Genomic DNA, 14893 nt, shown 5'->3' with positions numbered 1-14893 from the left:
AACTAACTCACCAATTGAGGCAGCAGTAGACCAGCAACCCCCGTGTTCTGAGAGGCTGAAATACATTGTGCAATTCAATGTAACAAGGTAATTGATATACAAATGGTCATTTTGGTGAAGTATTCATGTAAGACTGACTTTACTAAAGAAATTCAACCTATATAATCTCCCAAATCAGTCATCAGACACAAATATGCCAATCATGAGTACGTATGAACACATTCACTCCTAAACTTCTGAGGTTTAATCACTTCCTCTGAACTCTCTTACAAAGTAGGGAGGTCAAAGGTCATGGGAGGGAACTATTGGCTGGCCAACAGAGCGCGAGGAGTCCCTCTCGCCAGTGAAAGTCACAGATATATCAAAGACAACCTCATTGAGCGGGGAGCAGAGGTTATGTAAACTAGCCTCTAGCTCAAATCGCCACTTCGCCCTCTGATGTCCACATCGCAGATGCTGCTGAGCTGAGAGTCTGATCACAAAAAGAAAACAGAATAGGTGGGAGGATGGTCACTTATGTTAATGCTGCACAGATTATCATCAACAAAGCCTCTTTTTTTAAGTCACTATCCTCACTGCAGTAAAATGGCAAATGTTACATCATAACATGTAACTTCTCATATACAAGTTACAATTTCAGGTTCATTTAAAAAGACTTTCTGGACAATTAATACAATTTTTCAGGAATGTCAGCAGAAAATATCTGAAATAAGTTCATAAGGTCATCTAAGATATGACCGGTCAATGACTAAGAGTGATGACCAGTAATAAATGCTGTGGACTGTGCTTGGATACGATCAACAACATCTCTAATGCCTGGCTTTAATTTCCTGTTCATGAGGGATAGTACATTAGTGATGCTCAGCCTCATGCTGCGAGCCCACTTAGTTTTCAGCAGATCACACAAATGCTCATACAGTAACAAAGTTTGACTTTCAAAATCCTCTCTATACTTTAAGAAAGCAACCTTTTAAAATATTACCGACTCAAAGCAAACAAGTCTAATGTTGAGGAAAACAGATTTAGAAATAAACATTTCCAAGTTAAATGTTAAATGTTTTAGTTTGAAAACTGATTTTTAAGCCTGTTTTAGTTTTGTATGTTAACTTAAATCTGTTGAGCATTTTGAGGCTGTACTCCACCTTATTTACACATGAGGTATTGTAGAACAAAACACCAACACACGTCGACACATGTTGCTGAGCAGTCAACAAAAAGTAAGACTTGTTAAGTGTCACAAAGGGATTTATTAGTGGACTTCTGTGCTGGAATGCATTTCTCACTAACTTTACATATTAAAGACATCTGGCAGCCCAGTGAATTGTTAGAGCCACACTACATCAATGTGTGGTGGAAATATTTGGGTTGGATAATAAAAATAATCACAAAATACTTCAATGTTACCTACATTTAAAGTAAAAGGGCTCAATGTCCACAAATCAAGGCAAAATTAATCAAGAAATTAAACTGAGATAAGTCATCAAAACACATCAGACCCTGAAAAAGAGGAACAGTAATCTCCTGCATCTCTGCCGTATGTACACACTCTAAGCAACAGCATGGCGCTCACATCCAATGCAGCTCGAGTAATCCCACCAGATCTCTATATGGACTTGTTTGAATATCATCGCGTGTTGTGTTCTTCCCTTTATGTGGTTTCCTACACAGTTTAGAAATTGAGCTTGTGTTTCCGTGACGTGAAAAGCACCTGCAATCCAATATAATCATACATATTTCTTCTCCCCACTCCCCTGTGGCAGCAAAGTGGCGATTGCTTACACATGTAAGTATGCACTGCAGTCAGAGGGTCCTCTGGAAATATTTCCATGTAGTGTCTGTGGTGGTCTCTTAAGTGCACTTTGTCAATGGGAGTCCTCTGTCAGAGCAGAGTGCACTCTGGCCTCCAGCTGGTCTGCTGGGGGCCGAGCATCCGGGTCGAAGGCGAGCATGTCTAAAAGCAGGGTGCACATGGCTGGACCAGGAGGGGGCGGCAGCGGGGGCGCTCTCTTAAACTTCATAGGGATACACAGCTGGAGGTCGGCATTCTCCCACAAAGCTTCCCCCAGTGGCATCAACCAGCCTGAGCGACCCTTACACACGTAGGCACCTAAAGAGGAAACACGAGGGAAGACACTGTTCAGTCATCATGTAGGAGGAGACTGCAGGGAGCCACTTCATGTCACTGATTGTGGGCCACACGATTATTTGTAGTCGTCAAGTTCCTACTGGTGTGAGATATTTCTAGGAATTGCCAACAGAGCCAAAGTGCTTTTTCAGTTTTGATCTGAACAATGTCATTTAGAAGAGCCGTCTACATTTAGATTAAACTTTGTGTCATCACAACAAGTCCACCAGTGCAGTAGGCCTTGATGAATTGAGGATTGTGTCTGAAGTGGGAATCTAAGTGTGTGTTCACAGTTCTGCACGTTGACATTTTTCCAAAGAGGGCCACTTGCCTGACTTTCTGATTACAAGTGAACATGCACTTAAGTGCTCAAGACTAAAATAGCAGGCACCAGGATAGACCCAAACTGAATGTGCCCGAGCATTACTTATAAAGCTACAAGAGGCAAATACATCTAGCAGCTCTGTCGAAATGATTCATTCAAGAGAAATATATTTTATGGAGGAGGCAATGTTACCAGATGTGTTTCACTGAGTACCTGCCGTGTCATTTTTGTTAAACAGCTAACTGGTTGCAGCTTATTATAAAGCAGAGCACTGTTGCTTATTAACTCACTCGGGATGTGTACTGTTGCAAACTTATGCTTTACCAACTGAGCTGAACTCAGAGAGATGCAGCGGTCAATGCTGTATGTACGTCCCACAATGGTTCATGCACAGTTCCTTAAAAGTACCTCTGTAATCTATTGTACTGTACAATGTATTTAAGCCCGGTTCCTCCCGTGTTGGTTGTTCTCATGCACACTCGAGTATGTGGGTGACCCAATACACATTGTTGCCGAGATCCCACTACTTCACTGATCCACAGGTGGCAGTATTGCACCGAGGAAACACGGCAATGCACCAACAAAGGCAGGGAACAGACTGTTTGCAAGTAAACAATGCAATATTAAATCTTTAGAAAAATGTTTTGAGGAAGGAGGTTTGTCAGACCTCATGGATACACACGACTCCTGGCGAGGAACAGCCACAGACTGTTGATAAGAAGTGGACGTAGTCAGCGTGACGTCACCCGTTGGTTTTAAAGCCTTGAGTTTGGCATTTTTGGCGGAAGGATAACCCAACGCTGAACAAGACATCTTTAGGCGACCAAAATGTTACGATTAAAAGGGTTAAAGTTCTAAGACAAAAACACGGACACCAATGCCTGTGGCTGTGTCCAGGCGCGTGGTCACTGGAAAAGAAACGTGTTCTCAAAAACATCCGTATACATACTAAAGAACAGGGCAGCAAGGAAGAGCTGCTCACAGCTTGAACATTCTTTACATAAAGTGTGGCAACAGATAACTCTCTGTCTGTATAGAGAAGACACAGAGAATAGAGAATGTAGTATAGAATTGGAAAACCACAATTGTTTTGACTGACATGTCCCTATCTTTTAGAAGTTGGGTACGAAGATGAGCTTCCTCTTCTTTCTTTCATACCATTTATGATATTAATAATTCAGGGTTTTGGCTGCTGATCAGAATAATTAAAAAAAACTTTGGGTTCTAAATTGAATTGGTTCTTTGTCTTTGACATTTTCTAAACTAAATGATTAATCGAAAAAAATTAGTAGATTGATGAGGAGGAGAAAAAAAGTCATTAGTTAACCCAAAATAAATTAAAGAGGATTATCTGTGAAATTAATTCAAATGCATCAATTGTTTCTTAAGTAACAGGAGTATACATGAATTTTAATGGCGCACGGTTAGTAACAGATCATGAAAGTCTTCTTCCCCTGATGAGGCTCAACAATGAGTCTAAACAGGAGAGGTGAAGTCTACAGGTCTGGTCAAAGGCCACCAATGATTTCCTAACCTGACTGAGCAAAAAGTGAACATGCGAAGGACAGACACAAGAGTTTGTGTTTTGCTCTCTCCGCTCCCCTGCCTAGTCAAATAACGGTGTGGGTGTTTGGGTCTTGAGAGAAGATAAACTAAAATAATGGACCATTTTATCTGTCTGTGAAAAGCCTCCAGCTGCCTCTCCCCATTTTCTCACTGACAAAGAAGATTGTGCTCATGGCTGCTAAATTCCATTTGGCCTTTTTCTTTTTTTTATTTGAATCCGCAAAAAAACCACTCTCCCTCCAATCATAACCATTTCATTCAGCCTAGGTGAGTATCAATGACTCAGGGAGGTTCTCAGGCACTAAACTTGGGGATAATGGTTCATATCTCCTGCCTTCAAGTCAGCTCAGGCTATATGTTTCTGAATAAAATGAGACGTCAGTATAAACAGCCATTTCATTAGTCTCAGTGAAACGCAGAGCAGCACTGGGCCCTGCGTCCATTAAGACTCTTCGTCATCCTATAGCCACATGGGGTTTTGACAGGAAAACAGGACATTAAAAAATAGATTAAAATCTCAATGCCGTTCTGCACAGCGACGGTCGAATGCTGACACGGTGCTTCTCCTTGCTCGTGTTGACTTGGTCAGAGCTTTGAAGACCTTGAGTCTATTTCACTGCATCAAACTTCTATGCACACGTTCTTATTTGAAGTTCGATTGTACATGTTTCAGATGATGCTATACACTGTATATTCTAGGTTTTTATATACATTATATGTGTGTTGGCAAAGTGTCCTGGGCCTCTGTGGCTTGTTTTCATCAATGCACTCTTCTTTCTGATGTTTGTGTGTTTATTCTCTTATACCCTTTTTACACCAAACACAGCGTGTATATGCAGGTGTTTTAAACACGGTGTGTCACGAACGCGCCGGCCGCCATCGGACAGCATACGAGTTATATGTTTTGTACGTTAATAAATTATAATAATTTTCCAAATCCCTGTTGATTTGATTTATTACATATTAAAAATTCAACACGCTTCACATAGCATAGCGCCGGAAAAGAGGACAAAGTGAGCGTGTCCACCCGGGTGTTATGTTTCCACGACCGATCAGATCCGGAGCTGATAAATATCGTGACTACTGCGCTCACATTACTGCGTCATTTGTCCCGGGAATGAATGGTAATTGTAACCTTTCGCACTTAATACAAAAGCCAGATGTTAGTGGGTGTAAGTGGGTTTTTTGTCCAGTGGGAAAGGGCTTCAGTTGAATTGTTGATTGGTTTATGTCTTTCCTATTACTTTAATGTTTCGTTTCTTACTATTCATTTTTTGGTATTTTATGTTAGGACCCGCTCAAAAACGAGATGGTTCATCCCAATGAATTAACTTCTACAATTGTAGGCTGCTCTTATTAAAAGCACTAGATCAGGACCTTAAAGAATGGTAAGAAGAAGAACAAAGTTTAAATGAAATGTCATGGACAGCACTTATATGGCTGAATTACACTGTCTGCTTGTGTTATAAGAAATCTTTAAAATGTGCATAGCATAAATCATCCATCTCTGTGTCATTTAGATTAGTGATTGTACCATCCAAGGTTGATGAATGTATGATGTATAGCATGTGACATTTTTAATATGTGCAAGTTAATTAAGTCAAACTCGAGTCAGTTCGATGCGTCATCAACCTGCCTGACCACACACAACCATTTGAACCTTTCTGTGAGTGCTCTGACGGGCGGATGATACGAAATGACATGCTATGCTGATGTGTTACCCAACATGTTAACACTGTCCCATATACATAAAGATACTGACAAAATCATGTATTCACATATTTATTTAATCCAAGTCTATATACAGTCCAGTTGGAGTGTTGCTTTGTCTGCTTATATGCTTTTGTTTGATGAAAGATACCATCAGCTATTCTCAATCTCTATCTTTCTTTTCTACCTTCTCTCCACTTACCCAGTTGTTCCTGCGTGGCCCCTTCTTCCAGAAAGGTGATTCTCTCCAGGACGGCCCAGAACATCACACCCAGGGAGAAGATGTCTGCCTGGGCTGTGTAGGTGAGTCCGCCCCACACCTCTGGAGCCATGTAGAAGTCAGAGCCGCAGGTGGAGGAGAAGTGCTGGCTGGTCAACTCACCGTCCACCAGACCTTCACTCATCTTGCTCAGACCAAAGTCTGCCACCTAGAGGTTGGACAGGCACATTCATTGAAATAGAAATACAGTATGCTTTGTGTTGGAATTAAAGTTTTTCACAAATGTATGACTCTAGAACCATATGTAAAATAATAATGTTCTGATACCCGATCATTTATTTTCCCCTTTGAAAAACGATATCTAAAGATTTGTAGAGGATGGCTGAGATATGGACTACATTGCAATATGTGGAAATTTTAACTCAGAGTTGAAATTATCAGTCAATTAATTGATTATTCCGTTGACAAAGAATCATACAGCATCCATTTTCAACATGGCTTCATTTTTATTTTAGCAACTGAATATCTTTTGGTCTCACAAACACATTGAAGATGTCAACTTAGGCTTTGGCCATTTTGGATAGGTCTTTATTTCCTTAATGTTTTATGACATTTTATGGACCAAATGATTAAACAAATACATTTATTGACAAATATTTGTAAAATAAATGCTTAGTTGCAGCCCTACAACACATCGTTTGCACATCTATTGTACACAGAGGAGTGCACTATTGCCAAAATTACATTTGGATAAGAAAAAGGAAAAACATGTGATGATATTGTGATTTGAATATAAAATTCCAAGTTAAGGCACTTTCGGACTGGAAAGTAAAAATGTATCACAATTTAGTAAGCCCGTTAAAATTAGTGCTGCAACTAATGATTATTTTCATTAAGGCCCTGTCACACATATCCATATGACAGAAACGAATGCCGGCGCATACGAAATATCGGCAATAGGTTGTTAAGTGCAAGTTGTGATCGTTTGAAGGACGCAGACGATACGCCGAACACGCCAGACACACGGCCCTGTCACACAGCTCCGTATGGCAGAAACATGCCGGTGTATATGAAAAGTATCTCAAAATGTGTCTGAGTCCAAATACGTCCAACTTTTCCACAGCAGTGTTGTAGCTGACGTATACATAATAAATACATAACAAATGATTATACGTATGTCTAACCTATTGATAGCGCATCACTTACTTATTTAAAACGTATCAGAGCGTCTGGCCCACGGAGCTGGAAAAGTGCCATCGAGTTCACGTCATGCTGATGCTGGAGAACGGCTAACATGCTGAACGCTAGCTGTACTGTAGAAACACGTTTAATAAGTTACTCCGTCGTCAGGCATCATCTTAACATGGGGTAGGAATAGGGTATCCACTCGTTATCAATAAGTTGGCTGTAGGGTTCACCGTCAGCCGACGTAGCCTATATCCAACGTACCTCTAACGTAGTCACGTAGGTAAATATTCACATACGTATTCCGTATTCACGTATGTCTAACGTCACGTAACGTCTGCATAACTTATGAAGCACACGTCGGGTAAGTCCGGTAATTTTGAACATGCTCAAAACATCAGCGTTCAACAACTTACCTTACCTTTATATCAACATACACCAGCGTGTTGCCGATATTTTGTAAACGCCATATTGTTGTATACATTATGCATTCGTTGGGTCTTCGTCTGATACATTTTGTATAAGTAAGTGATACTCTATCAATAGGTTAGACATGCGTATCTGTATACGTCACTTTTACGACCCTGTGGTAAAGTTTTACAACTCCAGACATGTACATGATAAACATTGTTTTGTTTTTTATAACAACTGTTTCGTGGTATAGACAGCATTTTTATTTTTAAATAATTTTATATTGCTTTTTATTATGGTTTTTTTGCATCAAGTTCAATGCTACTGTGAAAACCAAACGCCCCCTGAAAGAGAAACGATGGGTACGTACTATGATGCCTTCAAATTTTCCAACAAGCTGTGTACCGACGCTAGGATAATGCCACTTGATCTGACGTAAACATCGTCACATCACAACAGTCTGCCTACCTTCACAATGGGGCCTCTTGGTGTCACACAGACCAGCACATTGTCAGGCTTCAGGTCTCTGTGGGTGATGCCCAGACTATGCAGGAAGGCCACAGCACTGCAGAGCTGTCGCACCACGCTGTGGTCACGCTGTGAGTCTGGTGGACTGGAGAGCAGGTATTGATTCAAGTCGCCCCCATCACAGTACTCCATCACGAGCCACAGGGCCAAGCAGCTCAGGGGCTCCGGCTGCTCTTCCTCCTTCTCGGCCGGCCTCTTCTTGGCTTTGTTTTGAGGCCTTTGTGGGGTTGTAGAATCAGATGCATTTGATTTAGTCTTGGTCTGGTGCTTAGGTCTGGCCTGAACAGTGTTGGTCCTGTCCTGAAGTCTTGAGACAGAGTTAGTCCTCTGCTCAGTGTTATTCTTTTCCTGGCTTTGTGGTGCTTCGACTACACTGCCCTTCAGCACGCTCTCGACAAGACGTGGAGGCAGTTTCCCTGGTATTAGAGTCTTCAGGCTCCTTGGTCCAGTCTGCAGGAGGCAGCTGTGGAGTGCAATGACATTGACATGGTTCTTGGCAGTGGCTCTCATGGCCCACAGCTCTTGCAGGTAGAGTTCAATGCACTCCGGGTTGCTGCAGGGCAAACGCTTGATGGCCACCCTCTGTCCTGTTTTGGCCATATGGCCCTCAAAGACCACACCATAGCTGCCTCGTCCTACCTCCCTCTCCAACGTGTAGAGCTCCTCCATCTTCCCCAGGGGCTGGAGTCTGATGCAGTGCTAAGGAGAATAAAATAACTAAGGTTAGCTTGATAGAACTGACATGTAGCGTCCACGTACAAAACCAAAGAAATGCTGTCTAGTATAAACAGTATGACGTTAACTGTAAAATAGCTGGCCAACGTTCAGCAACAACATTTAACCAGATGATTTACGTTACGTTATTAACGTTACGAGAGCCCCACAATTAAGCCGCAGATGCTTAATTAAACTCAGCTGTGATTCTTAACGCTAACAACTAACGTTACGTATGTAGAGCCACTTAACAATACTCAATGTGTTGAAATTGAAACAATTTACAAATGACTTCATCGAGACATTATGGAGTAAGTTACTGAATGCATTTAACATTTAGTTTAAAAGGTAAGCGATACAAAAAGCTTTAGTTTCAGACAAGTTCTCGTTATTTTGATCTTAAACTTACCCACAAGACTTCAGCTTAAGCAGTAAAGTGACTTGAATATGCCATCTACTCGATTGACATACCCTTTCGCATCATATTCAAAGTTTATTTGTTGTTAAATAGATAAGATGGCAGAACAACAACCACTGAACAAATGCGACACACTTCCGTGTTGAAATTCAGAGAGTCCCGCTGTGTGTACGTGTATTGTGATTGGCTAGGGAAATTCCGCCGCGTGTTGTGATTGGTTGGTAGCTGAGCCGTAATCATTCAAGCAAGAGCTGACTCAAGACACCGCAAACTGCCCTAGAGGAAATCTAGGGTAAAAACGTTAACTAATAGATACCGCCATGAAACTTCCCCAGTTGATTACTTGACTTTAGACTTTTTTGTGTTATAGATTTTCCTCAAATGTTGTGTTTAAATTACCAAATGAGTTATTATAAGGTTAGACATTCTTGTTTCATTTTGGGGTTTTTTGTTACCATAAAACAGGTTTTTACAGAGGGAATTTTGGATGTCTTTGTATCACTGCATACATCCGAAAATACTGTCAACAGCCCAAAGGATTTGCCATGTTTTTAGGAATAAAATGTTTTACAAAACAGGCTATGAATGATGAACAAACCACTCTGTAAAAACCTTCAGAATATAGATAAGAAGGAAACTGGAAGTTTGATGTAGCCTATGTAAGTGCTACTGAAATGTAGCTGTCATTTTGAGAAATTGGCAAGATATGCCAGAATTAAACATATAATAAACAAAATATAACAAAATAATGAACTAACATTATCAACAGAATGTGAAGAGGTTACAAGTGTTGACATTAGGTCAAAGACTTCTATGTGTTGTGTTGCAGAGATATCTACTGAAGTTAGCAAGTTGACTAGCCTCGACACGTCCTGTCTTGTAATACCACTTGTTCCTTTAGAGGTGATAGTGAGTCACTGTAGCGCCAGTCTGCCCCTTAGACCAGAAGAAGTGACTCAAGGCAGACTCAAAGGGCTTGTCAACATTACATCCATGATCCCTGCATGTTTGACAGATTGTTTTGATTAAATCCAAAGTAGCAAAAACGAAAAAACGACTCGCACTCTTGCCTCAAACTCACCGTCGACAGGAGGTCAGAGTCTATTTTGGTAGATTCAGAGTTCAGGACACATTAGACAAAAAAATGTATGCTTCACTTTGTCCTCAGTCCTTCAATACTGACAAGCATTTTGTAAAGAAAACCCTATAGTAGGGCTGATAATGCCTTAAAGTGCTGCATCTGAATAGGTAGACAAGTCTATTATAAACTGGCACAGTTTTGTAATCAAGCCATTTAATTTGACAGAACACACTGGAAGTGCAAAAACACCAAACTTCCATCATTGCTGCAGTCCCATTTAATCACAAAAGACCTTCTCAACAGAACACACACACACACACACACACACACACACACACACACACACACACACACACACACACACACACACACAATGAGTGGGTGCTGCATCAGTATCGACTATTTTTTGGTGCTGGAGTGGCAACCGAGGTGATGATAGATAACAGCAGCGGTGTGTGTGTGTGCGAGTGTTTGTTCTTCTCAGGGAATATAATAGGAAACATGGTGATTCATTGCACTAAAGAACACTGAAAGAAAAAGAGCAGCTTTGAAGTATATGTGTGTGTGTGATATGTGTGCGTGTGAGCGCTTATGTGATCCATAGCTTTTATCAGAGATGCCAATCATGAATACTCTTCATTACTTGAGGAATATGAAGTCAGTCACACTTGGCTTATCTTAAAGCAAATGCCCTCTATTCTATTCCCATATCTCACTTGCTTTGACAGATATCTGGATGTAGACATTGGGCATAATATAGAGTGCATTCTGGCTGGAGAATTTATTAGGAAATATTTTCTGGTGAACCACTCATATGTGCCAGAATTGAATTTCCCAACAATTTCAATAAAGCATTCCAGGCACTGCAAAATGATGTTGACGATTCCAATAAGAATTATAGTTTTAATCACCTCTCTTTTCAGACTAATTGTTTTTCCCTGGGGGCTTTGCTTACTAATTATGGAGTACACCTACAGGAGGGGCAACAGTAATTATTTCCTTGATTGAGGTCAAAACCCGTGCATTTAATCCTGAGGTCTATCCTGCACTCCCCACACAAAGAGTAAACATTTTCTCAGCATCCAGTACTCAATTTCAAAGCAGTCACTCTTTTACTTCTTCAGTAAGCCTTAAGCCTTTTCATTGGAGAGTCTGCCACATTGTCTTCTACCATATTTGTGTCTTAATTGTGTAATATCCTTTTATATTAAAAGTGCTTTTCTGGTCTTCAGATGCCCCTTTGTAACTGCAGCTGCAGTGAAAAGAATATATCTGAAGGGAGTTATACAATGTGATCGATATATACAAATAAAATACTGCTGTATGTCTCTGCGAATGCTTACGCTCTAAAATAAAACTTTCGGTGGTTGACGCTGCAGATTTTCCGAGCAGAGGTGTAATTCTTCTTCCATGCAAAAATTAAGACGACTTTTGGGATGAAAAATGCAATTCTTTCCCTCGGAAAAAATCATTTTCGGCCCTGCTGTTAATAATAGTCACTTGTGTTTTGACAGGTGAAAGCCCAGAGCCGCCATATACATCAGCAGAAACCCATCCTCCTGGTTTCACATCATTGGGTTTCATTGTGGAGGAGTACGGTAAAACACCTCAGCTGGATGAGATGGAGAGGAAAAGAGGAGTTTAACTTGAAGAGCGGATATAATCAAAATGTGGGAGCCCACCAGCAATCAGTCAGCATTTTTTCATCCTTGGAACCACTTTGGGCTCTAAAACAATATCCTGCATTTAGTTGTTAGTGTAGGAAGTAAAGGTATAATTTGGCGTGAAAGCCAGTAAACCAAAGAAGTGGAATGCATTGTTCAGTATATGCAAATTTAGGGAAATACTGCTAAGTGCTTTTGTCTCTTTCTTGGAAAATAGAGTTAATTATAGGGAATTGTCTTGGGACAGATACTACATTTATACTGATTGCATAACAAGTTCTGCGTTTATATATATATATAAATATATATATGTATATATTTATATATATATATATTTATATAGTTCTCTCCAAAGAAAATGTAAATAGTGCTTATAAAACACCGTGCAATATAAGATTGTTTCTCTCTCATTAAAGCATTTTATTCATCTCTCTTTGATTCATGTAAAAGGAATCATTTATTGAAGTGCTGATAATAACAATTATTTATCATGTTTGCATTGATAAAAATCAATACATTTTTATTATGAACCCTCTTTAACATTGTGATATGGCTGTTTAAGAAACCAATTTCACATTTCTATAGAAGGTTATTTGCTTTTCTAATCCTCATGAAAAATTAGTGAATTATGAAAGCTTCAGTCTTAGACAACATCATTTGTTCTTCAACACTACAACGGGTTGAGCTCTACTCCATGCCAGAAATATTTACTTCTTTTAGAGATTATCTGTGCAAATAATAATTTTCTCCTTTACAATTGTTTCTTGGGTTCATTTTACAGTGAATGTCAAAACCCCCAACAACAGCGACCAAAGACCAACCTGTGACAAAAGCCTACAATGTCTGTGAGAAAACAAAGGTACTGACTAGTGTCTGATGAAACTCTCACATCCCCAATTTCTTTATAAATTGGAAGAAAATTATATTTTCAGATTGATTTCCACACATTTTGAGACATGACAGGATTCCACTGGCTTAATGCTTATGCCATCTACAAGAACATTTACAAATCATCCATACCAAAACTAGACATACAAGGTTTTAACGTGATGTAGTGGCCAAATTAAGCTTGACCTTCTCCGTCATCAAGGTAACCACTGCCTCTGGGCCCCCAGAGGAAGCGTTTATGTACACTGGACAGCCAGTGGATAACAGCGATATCAATGACAGACAGGCCTCGCAACGGCTGCTTGTTCTTCTGGGCTCCTTATCTCGGCCACACCGAGGGCTCTGTCTATGTACCCAATTCATCCATCACTATTAGACCTCACACAGGTTCAGGGCCACCATTCACACTTTTAGAGGGAGCTAACGCCAATGTCAGCTAACGCTAATGTCCGCTCACGATGAGGAGGGAGTTGAATAAGAAGTGCGACTTCAAGATCAAAAAAATGTACATGTACTAACTAGAAAGGTGCAGTCAGTAGAGTGCAGAACTCTGCCAGGTGTGTCTCCCGCTCCTCTCCCAAACAAAGAAGAGATGAAACCCACTACAGTCATGTTGTATTGATCTCGTATCGTGCCTAACTTTAATGAACCATTACATAACGGACATGGGTCTGCAGATGATCCGGTTCAAAACAAGAGCAAACTTTTTCTGAATATCAGATTTTGAGCCACGACAAAAGCCAAAATGTGAATAAGACTAAGTAAGCCTTGTTTCTAGCCTAGCCTATTACCTGAACTTCCTTTTGCTACTGAAGCAGTTGTTGATCACTAAACAGCTGGTTAAGAGGAGTGAGGGGTCGGCAGTCAATGATAGTATAAAACAATCAATAAAATAGATTTCTTTCAAATTCTGAATCACAACAACCACTAGAGGTCCTTGAGCACACAGTCATAAATGTTCAAGAAACATATTGAGCTGATGGGTCCAGTAATATGAGAGATAAGCAGCAGACAGATACACACTCAAACACATTATCTCCCCACAGGCTTACGACCTGCTGAGATCACAATCAATGGTTATTGAGCTGATAGCCACACTGGCGACACACACTTTGGTCTTGACTGAAATACCTCAACAATTATTGGATGAATTGTCATACCTTGCTGTCAAGACAGTTATGGTCCCCAGAGGATGGATCTTTGTTGATTCCCTGACTCTAGTGCCACCAGCAGGTCAAAGCTGTCATATATCTCTACATCTACTCGATGGATCGAACATTTTGGACAGACATTCCTGGCTCGGAGCCAATGTATCCTGATGACTTTGATCATCCCCTGACCTCTAGCTTCATCTCCATTCACCAAAATCCTCACCTTAACAGAACACGCAACATGAATTGTAAACCACAGCTTGCAGAGAAAGCACTCAGGACCGTGGGACAGGTCTTGTTTTCCATCCACAGTATCTCCTAGTGACTTATATTAACCTTGTGTCTGCAGACCCAGGCTGACTTCAGACTCCCTTCATTGACTTCCCTGCATTGTTCGTTCTTTCATTAACAAGAAGAATAAAATCTCCTTTTCAGGTGTGCCATCCCCACCAAAAACAAAAAGGCTTGTTGTTTTCCTCTGACCCAACACAAACAACCTTATCGACCCGTGATCATCTCCATGGAACTGCTTTACTCAACTTTCTGGGGTAAACATCCGATTCGATGGGCAAATTGTTTCCCTGACCTTGGCAGCAGGTTGGCGTCGAGGTTGTGGGTTTTATGGAAACCTTAGACACAGGAATTCTGGATCAATATCACGGTGGATAATGCGTATTTTGCAGAGCCCTATTAGTTAGTTCAATGAAGATAAAACTGGTAGCGTAGGCAATGCCTCCTACGTCAGCACGGGGCACGAGTTGTGTGTCTGTCCGGGGTTTGTGCGTAACAGAATGGGGGAATCCACCCCTCTCTCTAGCCCTCCTCTATGGTGATGTGAATGGTGATAAACAGGAGAAGGGAGGGGGGAGAGAACTGGAGTGTTGAGCCAGGAGGGAAGGGGTGTGCC

The 14893-nt window shown here is 40.7% G+C and overlaps 1 protein-coding gene across 1 annotated transcript; it reads right to left on the bottom strand.

Moving 5' to 3' along the window:
• Positions 1-1227: 1227 nt before the first annotated feature.
• Positions 1228-9373, bottom strand: LOC115003450 (serine/threonine-protein kinase pdik1l). The gene is made up of 4 exons (XM_029425235.1): positions 9194-9373; positions 8011-8769; positions 5929-6154; positions 1228-2107 (listed from the first exon to the last, which is right to left on the bottom strand). Exons 2-4 carry the CDS (start codon positions 8737-8739, stop codon positions 1863-1865), a joined length of 1200 nt encoding a protein of 399 aa, XP_029281095.1. The 5' UTR covers positions 8740-8769; positions 9194-9373; the 3' UTR covers positions 1228-1862.
• Between the last annotated feature and the right edge of the window lie 5520 nt (positions 9374-14893).

Source organism: Cottoperca gobio, chromosome 24, assembly GCF_900634415.1.
Source record: "Cottoperca gobio chromosome 24, fCotGob3.1, whole genome shotgun sequence".
NCBI lineage: Eukaryota > Metazoa > Chordata > Actinopteri > Perciformes > Bovichtidae > Cottoperca > Cottoperca gobio.
The sequence above is the reverse complement of the archived record's forward strand: the minus strand, read 5'-3'. Positions and strand labels throughout refer to the sequence as shown.